General features: G+C 50.6%; 1 protein-coding gene across 1 annotated transcript in view; it reads left to right on the forward strand.

Annotated features, from left to right (window-relative positions):
• Positions 1–633: 633 nt before the first annotated feature.
• Positions 634–12,610, forward strand: part of ACRBP (acrosin binding protein) — a 64,471-nt gene continuing 52,494 nt past the window's right edge. Inside the window, exons 1-2 of the mRNA XM_032802149.1 lie at positions 634–841; positions 1,668–1,880. Coding sequence (XP_032658040.1) covers positions 802–841; positions 1,668–1,880 — 253 coding nt within the window. The 5' untranslated portion in view covers positions 634–801. The remainder of the gene's footprint in view (positions 842–1,667; positions 1,881–12,610) is intronic.

Here is a 12,610-nt window from a genome sequence, read left to right on the forward strand (position 1 = left end):
CCCACCAGGAGACATTTAGGCATCTAGGGAACTTTGTGGAAACTTAGATACCTAAGGGCTTGTTTTTTTTAGGGTTTTTTACCTGGACTTAATTGATTCTCAGTTAACCAGGGGTAGTTAACACTTTTGTGTGGGCTGCTAGTCAGGATACTCCCCAAATGTTCCTGGCTACAAATATTTGTAGTTTATCCTAGGCTGATCACTAGGGTGTGTGGGTGGGAGGAAGGGGTAGCTGTAGAGTGTGTCTGCCTCTGCTGCCTCCTGGTTTACTTTCTAGCCAGCCACCTTTGTTTACATGCCTTTTACTCACTGTTCTCCCCAGCTCTCCCTACTTCTTGTCTCCATCCTTCTCATCCCCCATGCATTCATCCCATCCTGGATTCCCCATCTCATCTGCCTGTATCTCTCTCTTCCCTCATATCCCTAGTTTGTTTCCCTTCCAGTTCCCAGTCTTCCCATGACTTCCCCAAGCCTCTCATCCCCCATAGTGCCTCCAACCTTGCTGCCCATCACAAATCCTCTCCCTTTTTCCTCTCATCTTCCAAGTTCCCCAAACCATTTCCCCTCCTGGATTTGCTCTTTTCATCTGTGCCCCTCTCTGCTTGCCACATGACCCCCTTGACTCCTTTTTCTGATCATTTCTACATTGCTCTTGATCTCTTTGACCTCCACCCTCACTGTGGCTCCTCTAGGATTCTGACTATGAGGTCACCATATTCTCATTCCAACAGCCTCCATGTTGGCCTTTGAAATGGGAGGAGTTGGTTGGGAGTTGCAGACACTGGAGTTAAAGAGAAGAAAATGCTGAGGTTCCAGTATCTGCCTTGGGCCCTCCTGGTAGGTAAGTGACCTGTGTCTGCACCTCAGAAGAACCCCTCACCTCTGATGTCTTGGTTGCCTCTTGCCTATAAGGTGTCACATCAAATCCCTGAACCCAGGAAATTCTGTTGTTGTCCCTGAGTATCCCTTAAGAGAATGTACCTCTGCCATCTCTCCCCATAGGGAATATACTCCTAGTATCCCTCCCTCATCCCCATGGGAATGGATCTTCAAGATCTTTGCTCTTGAATGGCACTACCCAACACGAGGAACAAGATGGCCCCATTGTTGTACATATACTTTGCCCTCTGTTTTCTTACTGTTATGAAGTCTCAAAACTCCTAGGATGGGACACATGGTTAGGGAATGGGGCACAAATTCTACAGGATCAGAGCCTGTATTGCTAAGCAGGTTGCTCTGGGGTAGGGCACAGCTGGTGAAACGTAGGTTAAAAGAACTGGCTGAGTCAGGGAGATTAAGGAATGGGACAAAAAAGCCTTTCACCTGTAGGGCACTGGTTTCAGTGCAGCCCCAGGCCTAGAGGACTGGGAGGTTATTTGGAATGGGATATGAAGCTTTTTACCTCAAAGGGATCAACTCTAGACCAGACTCACCTAGATCTGGGGGAAACTGTCTGGCTTGAGGTGTTTGTGTTTCATTTCTAAAGCACCACTGTGGTCCAGCCAACAAGGGGAACAGGTGGGAACCTCAGTCTGGATGGGCTTGTTGGGCTGATCTAGAAGTTGGGAAGCAAGTGGGGACATGGGGATTGACAGGTCTATGAAGTGCTTCTCTATGTTCTTGAGTCACTGATGACTGTACTTATCCCTGTCCTGCTTTCTCCACAGGACTTCTGCTCCTCATGGTGCAGCCTGTCTGGAGCATGTCATCCCTGGTTCCAGGCAGCCCACTGTCTGACAATGAGTACCAGGTCTTCTTTTCTGCCCTGATGCCCTCCTGGAAGGCAGGTGTGGCCTGCCAGATCCGACGTACTCAAGGGTGTCATGACCCTAAAGTCATCCGTCTGGACCAGTTTGAGAACCACGGCTGGATCCCAGAGGGTACGGGCATATTGGGGTTGTAACAATCGTGTGTCGTGAGTGCCATGCAGAAACAAGCTCAGCATTACCTCTACTGACTCAACCTGAAGTGTGGGCAGTGGAGTTCGTACCTGTATGGCCCAGAAAGAGACAACTCCTGCCCAGTTTGAGTCAACATGTAACCTATCCTGTTCTAGTGCAGATTTTTAGGCTGCTGGGCTGCTCTTACTGATGATTCAGTTGTTGACCTGGCCTGATATTCCCAGCCTACAGAACCTGGTACTTTCCACCTAGAGGCTGGGTTTAGGATAGCGTGTTGTTACAATTGTTTTCAGAGGCCTTTGACAAACCTAGATTTTGATGTTGCTTGTCTCTTGCTCTAACAATATTGCATTTCAGTGGCTCAGATCCCATTGCATAAAAAATGTATAAATCAATCTGTATGTCATCCTAGGATAAGCACCCTGTAAATAACTGTAATAACTTTACCTTGCAACAGTGTATGGAAGGATTCAAACTGGATTATATCTATGCAGCTTAAACACTTGGGATGATTTCTTTGTTCATTTTTTCTTGAGGAAAAATACCCTAGACAATTAAAATACAAAAATGTTAATATATTAAATTATGAATATAAACACTGAAAAGTCAGAAAATGCTAAAGAAAAGTTTGAATGAGCAACCTTAATTCTGCCTCCTTGTCTATATGCTGCATCATGATGCAGACTTTAATTACATAATCTCATAAAAATATCAGTTTTGATATAATATCACACTCTTAATAATTTTCCACACTCTTAAAATACACAAATGTAACAACTTGTAGTTTTTGTATGGGGGGGAGGGTTAGCTCAGTGGTTTGAGCATTGGCCTGCTTAAACCTAGGGTTGTGAGTTCAAGCCTTCAGGGGGTAATTTGGGGATTGGCCCTGCTTTGAGCAGTTGGTTGGACTAGATGATCTCTTGAGGTCTCTTCCAACCTTAATAATCTAGGGTCCCTTGCTAGATAACAAGCCCATTAAAGTATTTGCTATTCACCTTTCAGCTGACTACAGGCATGGAAGGACTTCTCTATCAAGGGAGGGTGCCAAACACCTTAGCTAGCCTCAACAGAGAGGTTTTCTTCTGACCATGGTGCCTTTAATCCTTCCTCAGAGAGAGAGTGTGAACAGGGTGTGGTATTTGCTCAAAGCCAGGCCTGCTCTGAGGGAGTAGGGCTTTTGGGCTATAAAGAACCAGGGACTAGAACCCAGGACTGCAGAACCTAGAACAGTTGATGTTCCCACAGTACCACCAGGAGGTCATGTAGAGAGAGAGTCAGGGAGCACTGTGGAGAGTAGGCACTGCAAGATCTCTCCCAAGAGACCCAGAGTGATGGCACCCTGCAGCCCTCTGATTGACCAAGCACCCTATTTAACCCCAGAGGTCACCCCAGCAAGTTGCCTGGCCAGCTCTACAGACTTTGACCTGCTGTAATTCTAGACTTTGCTTGATCGTCTGTCTCCTACTCCAGCTTGACTCTGATCCTGATGCATGCCTCCTAATTCCAGCCTGGTAACTACCTCTGATCTCCAGTCTCTGACTCTGACCCAGACTCTTCCTTACAGGACATGGCACTTGCGATTCCTCCAACTCCTGCTTCGTGACTACTGTCCCAAGTGGGCAGACCTCAGTCCAGCTGTAACAGGCCAGACTGTACTTTACACAGGTCCTGCAGAGATCCTGTAGGATGCTTCCAGGCCTGCATGGAACATGCTTTTCTCCACTGCTTCTGAGGGCCCTGATATGACCAGCTATTCTTTGACTTCAATGCAAGGGGTCTCCCATTAAACCTCTCACAGTTGCCAGCCTTCTACCAGGACCTGAAATCTGGTCTCCACAACCAGGTCCTCTGTAGCCACTGAGAGTTGAGGATTTTCTCCTACAGTCCCTCCTGCCCAATCTCCAGCTTCACGTGCTGGTGGTGGTCTCTTCAGTTGACCAGAAGTTGGTCCTCAATCAAAAGCTCCGGGACTATAGAGGGACACAGGACTAGAAGGGATTTCTTGGATCACCGAGTCCAGTCCTCTGCTTTTGCAGGCAACCCTGTCATATTCCCTTTCATAAGTTACAGCTCGCAAGACTGGATGGTCCCCACCATGCTTTCACAGAGCATGGGGCTGCCCACCTCACTCAAATTTCCTGTTGTATGCTCTAGGCAGTGAAAGCTGCCCTGTCCCCTACCTCTCTCACATTCCTCAAATGGGTCCCCTGAGAAAACTTATCCAACCTACCCTTCTCTCCCAGCTGCTGGAGTCAGTCAAGCCTTGGCCCCATGACAACTCCCCGCAGCTGCTCTCCACACATCACCTGAGCAGGCCTCACAGCCACACCCAGGGGACATCTTCATACATTGAATGCTACATATCATCCATTTCCTTGCTCTTTTGCACTCCCTTCCCCAGGGACCCAAGTGGATGGAAGTCCCCTGGTAGGAGAGCATATCTTTCATCCTGGATCCACTATCCACCAGTGATGTAAGCTGGCAGATCCTCCATGGAGTTGTGAGCATAGGCACATTGCTGTTGTATTTCATGGATTCCTCCAACATCCAACCCTTTGTAGTGAGAGGCTGGGGCTGCAATTTTCCTTTCACCTGTTTAATTTTGCCCACTTGATCTAAGGTCCCACATAGTCCTGGGATCTCCCCCTGTCACTGGCTAAGATGGCTGTGGATCAGTCCAGGAACAGGAAGCTTAATAGGAAGGCTCTCTCTGACTGTGGGACCATTTTCCATGCCTTTGTCAATTCACACATCCAAACAGAGTTCTACATGGATCTGACTCCTCTGGCACCCACTGCTCCTGTGACCTTTTAGATACATAGAGTTTGAGGCAAAAAGGGCCCACCAGATCATCTAGTCAGAGCTCCTGTATATCACAGCCACCAGCATCTGCTCACTAAACCCAACAACCAAAATGAGACCAAAGTATTACTGCCCTTGGACAGGTCATTGCTTGTCTCTAAGCAGACTGATGACAAGCTGCATAGACTCAAGGACTCCAGGGCGATATTCAAATCTTTGGGCGTTGAAACACCTTCCCCAAAGAAAAAGCAGATCTTGCCTCCACAGCCATATTATTCTTCTTTCATGTCTCACAACCAAGACCTGGTGAGAAAAAAGATTGGAGGTTATAGAAGACCAACCCGTTTGTTTTCTGCAGCAGCTCCTAGTTCAGACAGACAGAATGACAGTTCTAAGCAAACATTTTGATGTGTTTGTTAAAGACAGCCTACCACTTTCCAGAGTGCAAGCCTCTTCTACCCCTTTTTTTGCCAACTGGTTATCCCACTGCTTAAATGCTTGGTCCTGCATCACTGAAGACTAGTGGGTCTTAAGTATAGTGGAACTAGGATACATGCTTCAATTTATTTCTATCCTCCTTTTTCACTTCCTTTTCTCACTCCTTTTCAGGAGCCATGGTCAAGAGGTAGTTCTCCTTCAGGAGGTGCAATCTCTCCTCCGGTTGGGAGTCATAGCGGAAGGTCCTCCATTTCACAGAGAAAAGGAATTTTATTCTCAATACTTCCTAATTCTAAAAGCAAAAGAGGGTCTCAGACTCATTCTAGGCCTGCAAGATTATGACAGATAGCTAAAGAAAATAAAGTTTTATATTGTCCCTCTGGCTTCTGTTATTCCCTCCCTGGATCCTGAAGACTGATATGCCACCCTTGACTTTGCATGTGGCAAAACAACAAAGCCACAGGAAATTTCTCAGGTTTTTGATCAACCAGTGCCACTATCAGTTTGCAGTCCTACCATGTAGCTTGTCTGCAGCCTCACTTGTGCTCACAAAGTAGAGGGCAGTAGTGCCAGTGTTCCTCAGAAAATTGGGAATTCAAATATTTCCCTCTTGGATGGTCCAAAGCTTAGGTGATGTCCAACATGATTGTTGTCCAATCCCCTTTAATGCATTATAGTTCATCAACACAGCAAAGTCAATCCTGTCTCTTATACAAGAGACAGAGTTTATAGAAGCAGCCTTGGACTCTACAAAAGCCAAGACCTTCCTTCCCCAGTTATGATTGCAGATGATGCTGGCCATTGCTTTAAACCTGAAGGCCCATCCTAGAATGACAACTATCTTAACAACAAGAAGGTCAGGGAAAGTGTGGGACCCTTACTGAAAGGGGGAGGCAATCATTGTTCTCTCTAATTTTTCCCACCCATGTGCACCAATATGGAGGTGATGTGTCACACATCACCTTCATATTGGTGCACATAACAGAATGCATGTGGTGGGGATGGGGCCGAGGGGTTCGGCATGTGGGAGGGGGCTCAGGGCTAGGGCAGAGGATTGTGGTGCAGAGGTTTGAGGGCTCTGGCTGGGGGGTGTGGGCTCTGGGGTGGGGCCGGTGATGAGGAGCTCAGGGCTGGGGCAGAAAGTTGGGTGCAGGAGGTGAGGGTTCTGGGTGGGGGTGCAGGAGGGTGCTCAGAAGCTACAGCAGGGAGAGAGGACTCCCTGCATTTCTCTCTCCCCACAGCAACAGTACCTGGACTGGGAGGAGAGGTGCCTCTTCCTGCTGCAGCAGCTCTTGGGCTGGGGCTCTAGGATAGGCATACCATCCCCCCTGGCTCCAGCAGGGCCAGGCCAGGGGAGAGCCGCTGCACCCATGCCTGGGTCCAGGCTGGGCCTCCCTGGTCACAGCTGGGTCCAGGCTGCCCGGGCTACTCCTGGGGCCGAGCTGCTCTGGTCATGCCATCCCAGGAGATCTGAGTGCCCCAGACGTGCCTGGGGATGGGCCACCCTGCACTGCACCACAGCACAGTTGAGGCCAGGGGAGTGGGGGATCTGGGCTCGGTGGGGGCCGAGGGAGGGGCACCCCTCTCCCAGCCACAGCAGGTCCCTGGGCGGGTTCCCTGAGCACATGCATAGCACTAAATAGGCTGCTGCACAGCTTACAGGGAACTTAGGAGGCAACCTAGTGACAGATGATGTGGAAAAAGCTGAAGTACGCAAAACTTTTTTGCCTCAGTCTTCACAGACAAGGTCAGCTCCCAAACTGCTGCACTGGGCAGTACAGTGTGGGGAGGAGGTGAGCAGACCTCAGTGGTGAAAGAACAGGTTAAGAACTATTTAGAAAAGCTGGGTATGCACAAGTCCATGGGGTCGCATCAACTGGAAGCCACAGAGGAGGAGAGAGACTTGGTTGTGTGGGTTGATCACAAAATGGCTATGAGCCACCGATGTGATGTGGCTGTGAAAAAGGCAAATGTGATCCTAGGGTGTATTAGGTGAGACATTTCCAGTAGACATAGGGACTTATTCAGGTCCCTCTTTAGTGATGGGGAAGCTGGGCCACCCGAGGTATTCAAGAAGGCACCATGCTGGTACCTCCCACCCACCTGACCTGCTGACAGCCAGCAAGGCTTAGAGGCAGCCAGGCAGGCACAGCAGTGTTTGGAGAAGAGGGACAGACCAACCTGCAGGGGGGCAGATGGACCAGCCAGGTAACTCCTCTGAAGCAGGGATGCCCCTTCTCCCTTGCTGCCCTGCTCCACTGCTGTCTGCAGTCATTGCTGCTCCTGCCCCCCCACCCCCATCCCCTCCATGGAGTTGCCCCTGGCCAAGCTCAGACCTGGAGCCTTCCTCCTGTCTGCTGTGCAGAGCGTGCGGGGGGTGTGATGTTGGCATATCCCCCTCCCCTCACCTGTGTACCCAGGCTCTGCTGAGCTGGGGTGGGAGTCAGGGGGAGCAAGTCTGTTCTAGTGCCTCTGGGTCCAGAGTGGGAGCTGCCAGTGCTGCTGTTCAGGCTCCTGAATGCTCTTCTTAAAGAGACAGTGCGCTGACACAGTCACTCAGGCACACACACACACACACTCCCCTCTCTCACACTCACATTTCTCCCAGCAAGCACACTGCCACCGCCCACCCAACCCCCCAAAACCCCTCAGAGCTGGGGGTGAGACAGCGGGGCCTGGAGGTGATGGGAGCAAGTTGTGGGGGTCAGGGGCGACGTGGACAGCCTTGTGGGTCAGGGGTGATGGGATGGGGTGTCCATGGAGACGCCAAAATATAAGTTTACCCAGGGCGCCATTTCACTGAGGCCAGCCCTGGTTAATGCCATTGGGCAAGGCGCTCGTCAGACCTCATCTGGAATACTGTGTGCAGTTCTGGTCACCCACATTCAAGAAAGATTAAATTAAACTTGAGCAGGAGCAGAGAGGAGCTACTGTGATGATTAGGGGAATGGAGGGCCAGTCTTATGAGAAGCCTAGCAACGGAAGGCTGAGAGGAGATATGATTGCGCCCCTATAAATACATTAGGGGGTAAACACCAGGGAGAGTGAAGAGCTACTTAAGCTAAAGGACAACGTTGCAATAAAAACATTGGGTATAAACTGGCTGTGAACAAATTCAGGCTGGAAATTAGAAGACGTTTCTAACCATGGGGGCAAGGGTTGTGGGGGGGCATTGGAACAGCCTCCCAATAAGAGTTGTGGAGACAAACAACTTATTTAGTTTCAAGAGAGAGCTGAACAAATTTATGAATGTGATTATATGATGGGGTTGCTAGTGATGGGGTAGGCTTGACAACCCTAAGGTTCACTTCTGGTTTATGTCTTATCTTCCTAAAGCTCATGCCTCAGGGTTTCAATTAGTCACGAACAGAGGTCAGGAAGGAATTGGTTCCCACCCCCCCACAATGTATGCTGTTTGGTTTTTTTTGTTTGTTTTATCTCCTTCCTCTGAACTAAAGCATCAGGGATGGCCACATCTGGAGATGGGACACTGGGCAGGGTGGGTCAGGGATCTGAGGTGGCATCGAGCATTCTCTCTCAGGTGCTTGGCTGGCTGGTTCTTGCACAATGATCACCATATGTGAGGTTGAGAAGGAGTATTCCCCCAGGTCTGTGTCCGCATGGATATGATCACGTCCCAGGAGATGCTGTGCAAACCTGGTGCATGCAGAAACCATGCCTAAGTATTCCTTCTTTGACTAAGCGTAATTACACTTTGTGTCCCAGTGGCAACATGCTACAGGCTAATCATGCAGTAATGATTATTCCAATCCACATTCGCTGGAATCACATTTACAGGTTTCTTTGCATCATAGTATGTTAGGACCTAGGAGAGGTGTTGTGACAAAGTGGGGATTTTCCCTTGTTATGTTGTATATGAATCTTACTTTGAGCCTTTGTGAGTGTTACTATTTTTCATGAATACTGTATGTGCCTCAGTTTCCCTATGTGCTGCACCAATACCTCCAGTGGTGGAAATAGGAGTGTGTGACTTTGACTGAGACCTGTGGGGCAGGTGAAACTGCTCCAGCTGCTTGCACATATGCTATGTTCCAGTGCCCTTCATAACCTGAGACCCAGGATGGGGATGCGACCAGGTGACTCTTTGCCTTAGAAGCAAGACAAAGAGAAAGAGGAGGAGCAACGGGGGTGTCTGAGGTCAAGTTGCTGGAAGCTGGCAGTCTGCTTGGGGGTGATTGGAAAAGGGGGAATCCAGGCTGCCTGACTCAGGACTCCCCAAGATGGACTCGGCTGAAAGTCACTGAATTCTGTGCTAAAAAGTTCTGTTCTATACTGTGTTCCTGTTGATTAATAAACCTTCCATTTTACGCTGGCTGAGAGTCACGTCTGACTGCAGCGTTGGGGTGCAGTGCCCTCTGGCTTCCCCAGGAGCCCCACCCAGGTGGACTCTCTGCAGGAAGCGCACAGTGTGGAAGGGGATGCTGAATGCTCCAAGATCAGACCCAGGAAGGTCAAAGCTGTGTAAGCTTCTTGCCCTGGAGACAGTATGCTCAGAGAGAGAAGGCATGCTCCCCAAGAGTCCTGGCTGGCTTCATACAGCGTAGTTCCAGAGCACCGCCCCAGTGTTTCCATGACAGATGTGGCAGGAATTTGGGGGGATCGTTAACAGATCCCACAAAGCTGCCATATGTCTTGCGCATTTTGGGGAGAGGGAATTACTCCAAAATGATTTGGACCATCGCAGGGCCTGGTTTTAAGCCCTCTGTTGTTAGAGGGTGTCTGATATACAGCTCAGATGACAGGCTTGGTCTAATTTTTTTTATTATTCAGTTTGAGATTCACTGACGTACTATAAAGCAGTGCTACCAGGGTACGACCGTGATCAGCATTAGCTTCTTCAAGGGAGTCTCCACAACCAAATTGTCATCTGCAATTACATTAACCACCTCATGCATCCAAGGAGGTGGGTATTCACCCACAAAAGCTCATGCTCCAATACATTTGTTAGTCTATAAGGTGCCTGTAAGGGTGCAGACTCACCCCTGCGGCCCCTCCTGCTGGTCTCAGGGAATTAGCTCGATTTCCAGCCCAGAGCACCCTTTGCAGGCCAGTGATCCCCAACTGCTTGGCCCCCCCATCCCTCTCTGGACTCCGGAGCCCTGTTAGCTAGGGTGCTGCCCCCCGGCAGTGACCCCCCTTCTCTCTCAGTCTTAGGGTCTTCCCTTCTCAGGGAACCCCCCCCTCTATCCCCACCTCGCCTCAGGATAAGGCTTCTGCCAGTCATTGTCTAGCCCCCGCACCCTGGGGCAGACTGCAGTATCAGCCTACTCATCACTGGCAAGGTTGGGTTTGGACCTGCTGCCTTGGCCTACCCCTAGGCTGCCCTCTGCAACCCCCAGGACCTGTTGGCCTTGTGCTAGACCACAGCCTGGGGCTTTCCAGGCTGGAGCTCCCCAGCTCCTCTGCCTTTCCCCAGCCCAGCTCCACTCAGGTCCCCTGTCTCTAGCTTCTTACAGCCAGGCCCATCTCCCTCTACAAACAGAGGGAGACTGAGTGGGCTTCTGGCTCACTGCCTCTTATGGGGTCAGCTGGGCCAGTTTGGGGGGTTGGCCACAGCTGAGCCTACCTTCCCTAATCAGCCCAGGCTTCTTGCCCCAGCCACAGCCCTCTCCTCGGCTATTTTCCACACCGAAGGGTAGGAACGGGTAACCAGCCCATTACAGTGCCATGGATTGGTGGCTTCTCCATGGGGCCATGAGCACAGGCGTGTACTTGGCGCAGTTTACCCCTGTCCCAGACACGTGCCCCTTTTGTGGCACGAGGGAGACCCTGGCGCACGTTTACTTAGAGTGCACCAGGTTGCAGCCCCTATACCGGCTCCTCATCAACATCCTATTACGTTTCTGGCTGCACTTTTCCCCTCACCTCCTTCTCTACGCACTCCCTATCCGTAGCCCCACAAAGTCCCGGGACCTCCTGGTCAACCTCCTCCTTGCCCTGGCTAAAATGGCCATCTATGCAACCAGGGAGAGGAGGTTGGCTGATGGAGACTCCGGTGACTGTGGGGCTTGTTTCCGATCCTTAGTCCGTTCATGTATCCGGGCGGAGTTCCTCTTGGCGGCGTCCACTGGCTCCCTTGATGCCTTCGAGGAACAGTGGGCGCTGTCCGGGGTTCTCTGCTCGGTGTCCCCATCAGGCTCCCTTCTTATGACCCTTTGACCTCACTCCTGTCCCTGTTCTCTTATTAGTTGTCCCCCGTAATCAGTAGGGTTCTGTGGTCCTGTGGATCCTCCCCTTAGGCTGGGGGGGATCCTTTAGCAGTGGGCGGGCTTCTGCCCGTCCACCTCCCGGATACTCAATAGGTACAGTGCCACAGAATCGCGGAACCCAATAGGTACAATGCCACAGAACTTTGCCGCTTTTACAGATCCAGACTAACACAGCTACCCCTCTGATTCTGGCACCAGCGATTAAAGCCAAATGTCATTCATAGCCATCTAGATCTGCCCAAAGAGTCCAGAAAGATGTTGAATAGGTGCTTTCTTCCTCAAGTGTTACTAGACAGAAACCATTTTTAACATCTAAAAGGAAAAGAAGATTGCTTTTGACAGGATCCCTTGTGTTGTTGGTAAAAAAAAAATGATGGGAGTGTTGTAGAGGTTTGTGGAGGCATAGGAGGTCAGTATGAAGGCAATTTGCCTGTTTTTTATATAAGTACCATGTTGTTTATTTAAGGGGACTGTTACCGCCTTACTAACATTCAGTGGGGGTGTTTTGGTTGGCTAGCTCCCAATACCAAAAGGGGAAGGATCGATGGGAAATCAGGACCCTGAGACTGACAGTCCCCTGATCAGCCTAATTGACAGGGTGGACAGGCTAATCAAGGAGTCAGGAGACCGGGGGTCCAGTCCTCTGTGAGCTGGAATTGCCTGGGTCAGACAGAGTGAGGCTTAGCTAAGGAGAGAGCAGGGGCCCAAGCTAAGCTGCTGGGAGCAGAGCTGCAGCCCCAAAGCCAGAGCACAGCCCAGAGAGAGCAGACCTGCCCTGGGAGGAGAGCGACAGCAACCAGAGCCAGAAGGGCCAGAAAAGCAGCCCAGGAAGCAGGTCAGAGCTAAAAGCAGAGTCACAGAAGCAGCCTGCAGACAGACCTGTCCTGGGAGCAGAGCTGTAGCAACCCGGGCCAGAGAAGCAGCCCAGGGAGCTGGAATCAGAGCAGCAGCAGCCGTGCTGAGACAGAGTGGTGGAGCTGGAGCTGGGGCTGGGGCTGAAGCAGTCTGGAGCCAGGTGCGGTGAGCAGCTGAGGAGAGCGAGGGGGGCCCTGAGCAGTGGGCCCAGCACAGGGAGATGCCTCAGCCAAGAGGCTTTGCAGGCCAGACTTGGGGTACGTCTACACTACGGGATAATTTTGAATTAACTTAAACCGGTTTTATAAAACAGATATTATAATGTCGATAGCACGCGTCCACACTAGGCACAGTAATTCGGTGGTGTGCGTCCATGGTCTGAGG

Source organism: Chelonoidis abingdonii, chromosome 1, assembly GCF_003597395.2.
Source record: "Chelonoidis abingdonii isolate Lonesome George chromosome 1, CheloAbing_2.0, whole genome shotgun sequence".
Taxonomy (NCBI): domain Eukaryota; kingdom Metazoa; phylum Chordata; order Testudines; family Testudinidae; genus Chelonoidis; species Chelonoidis abingdonii.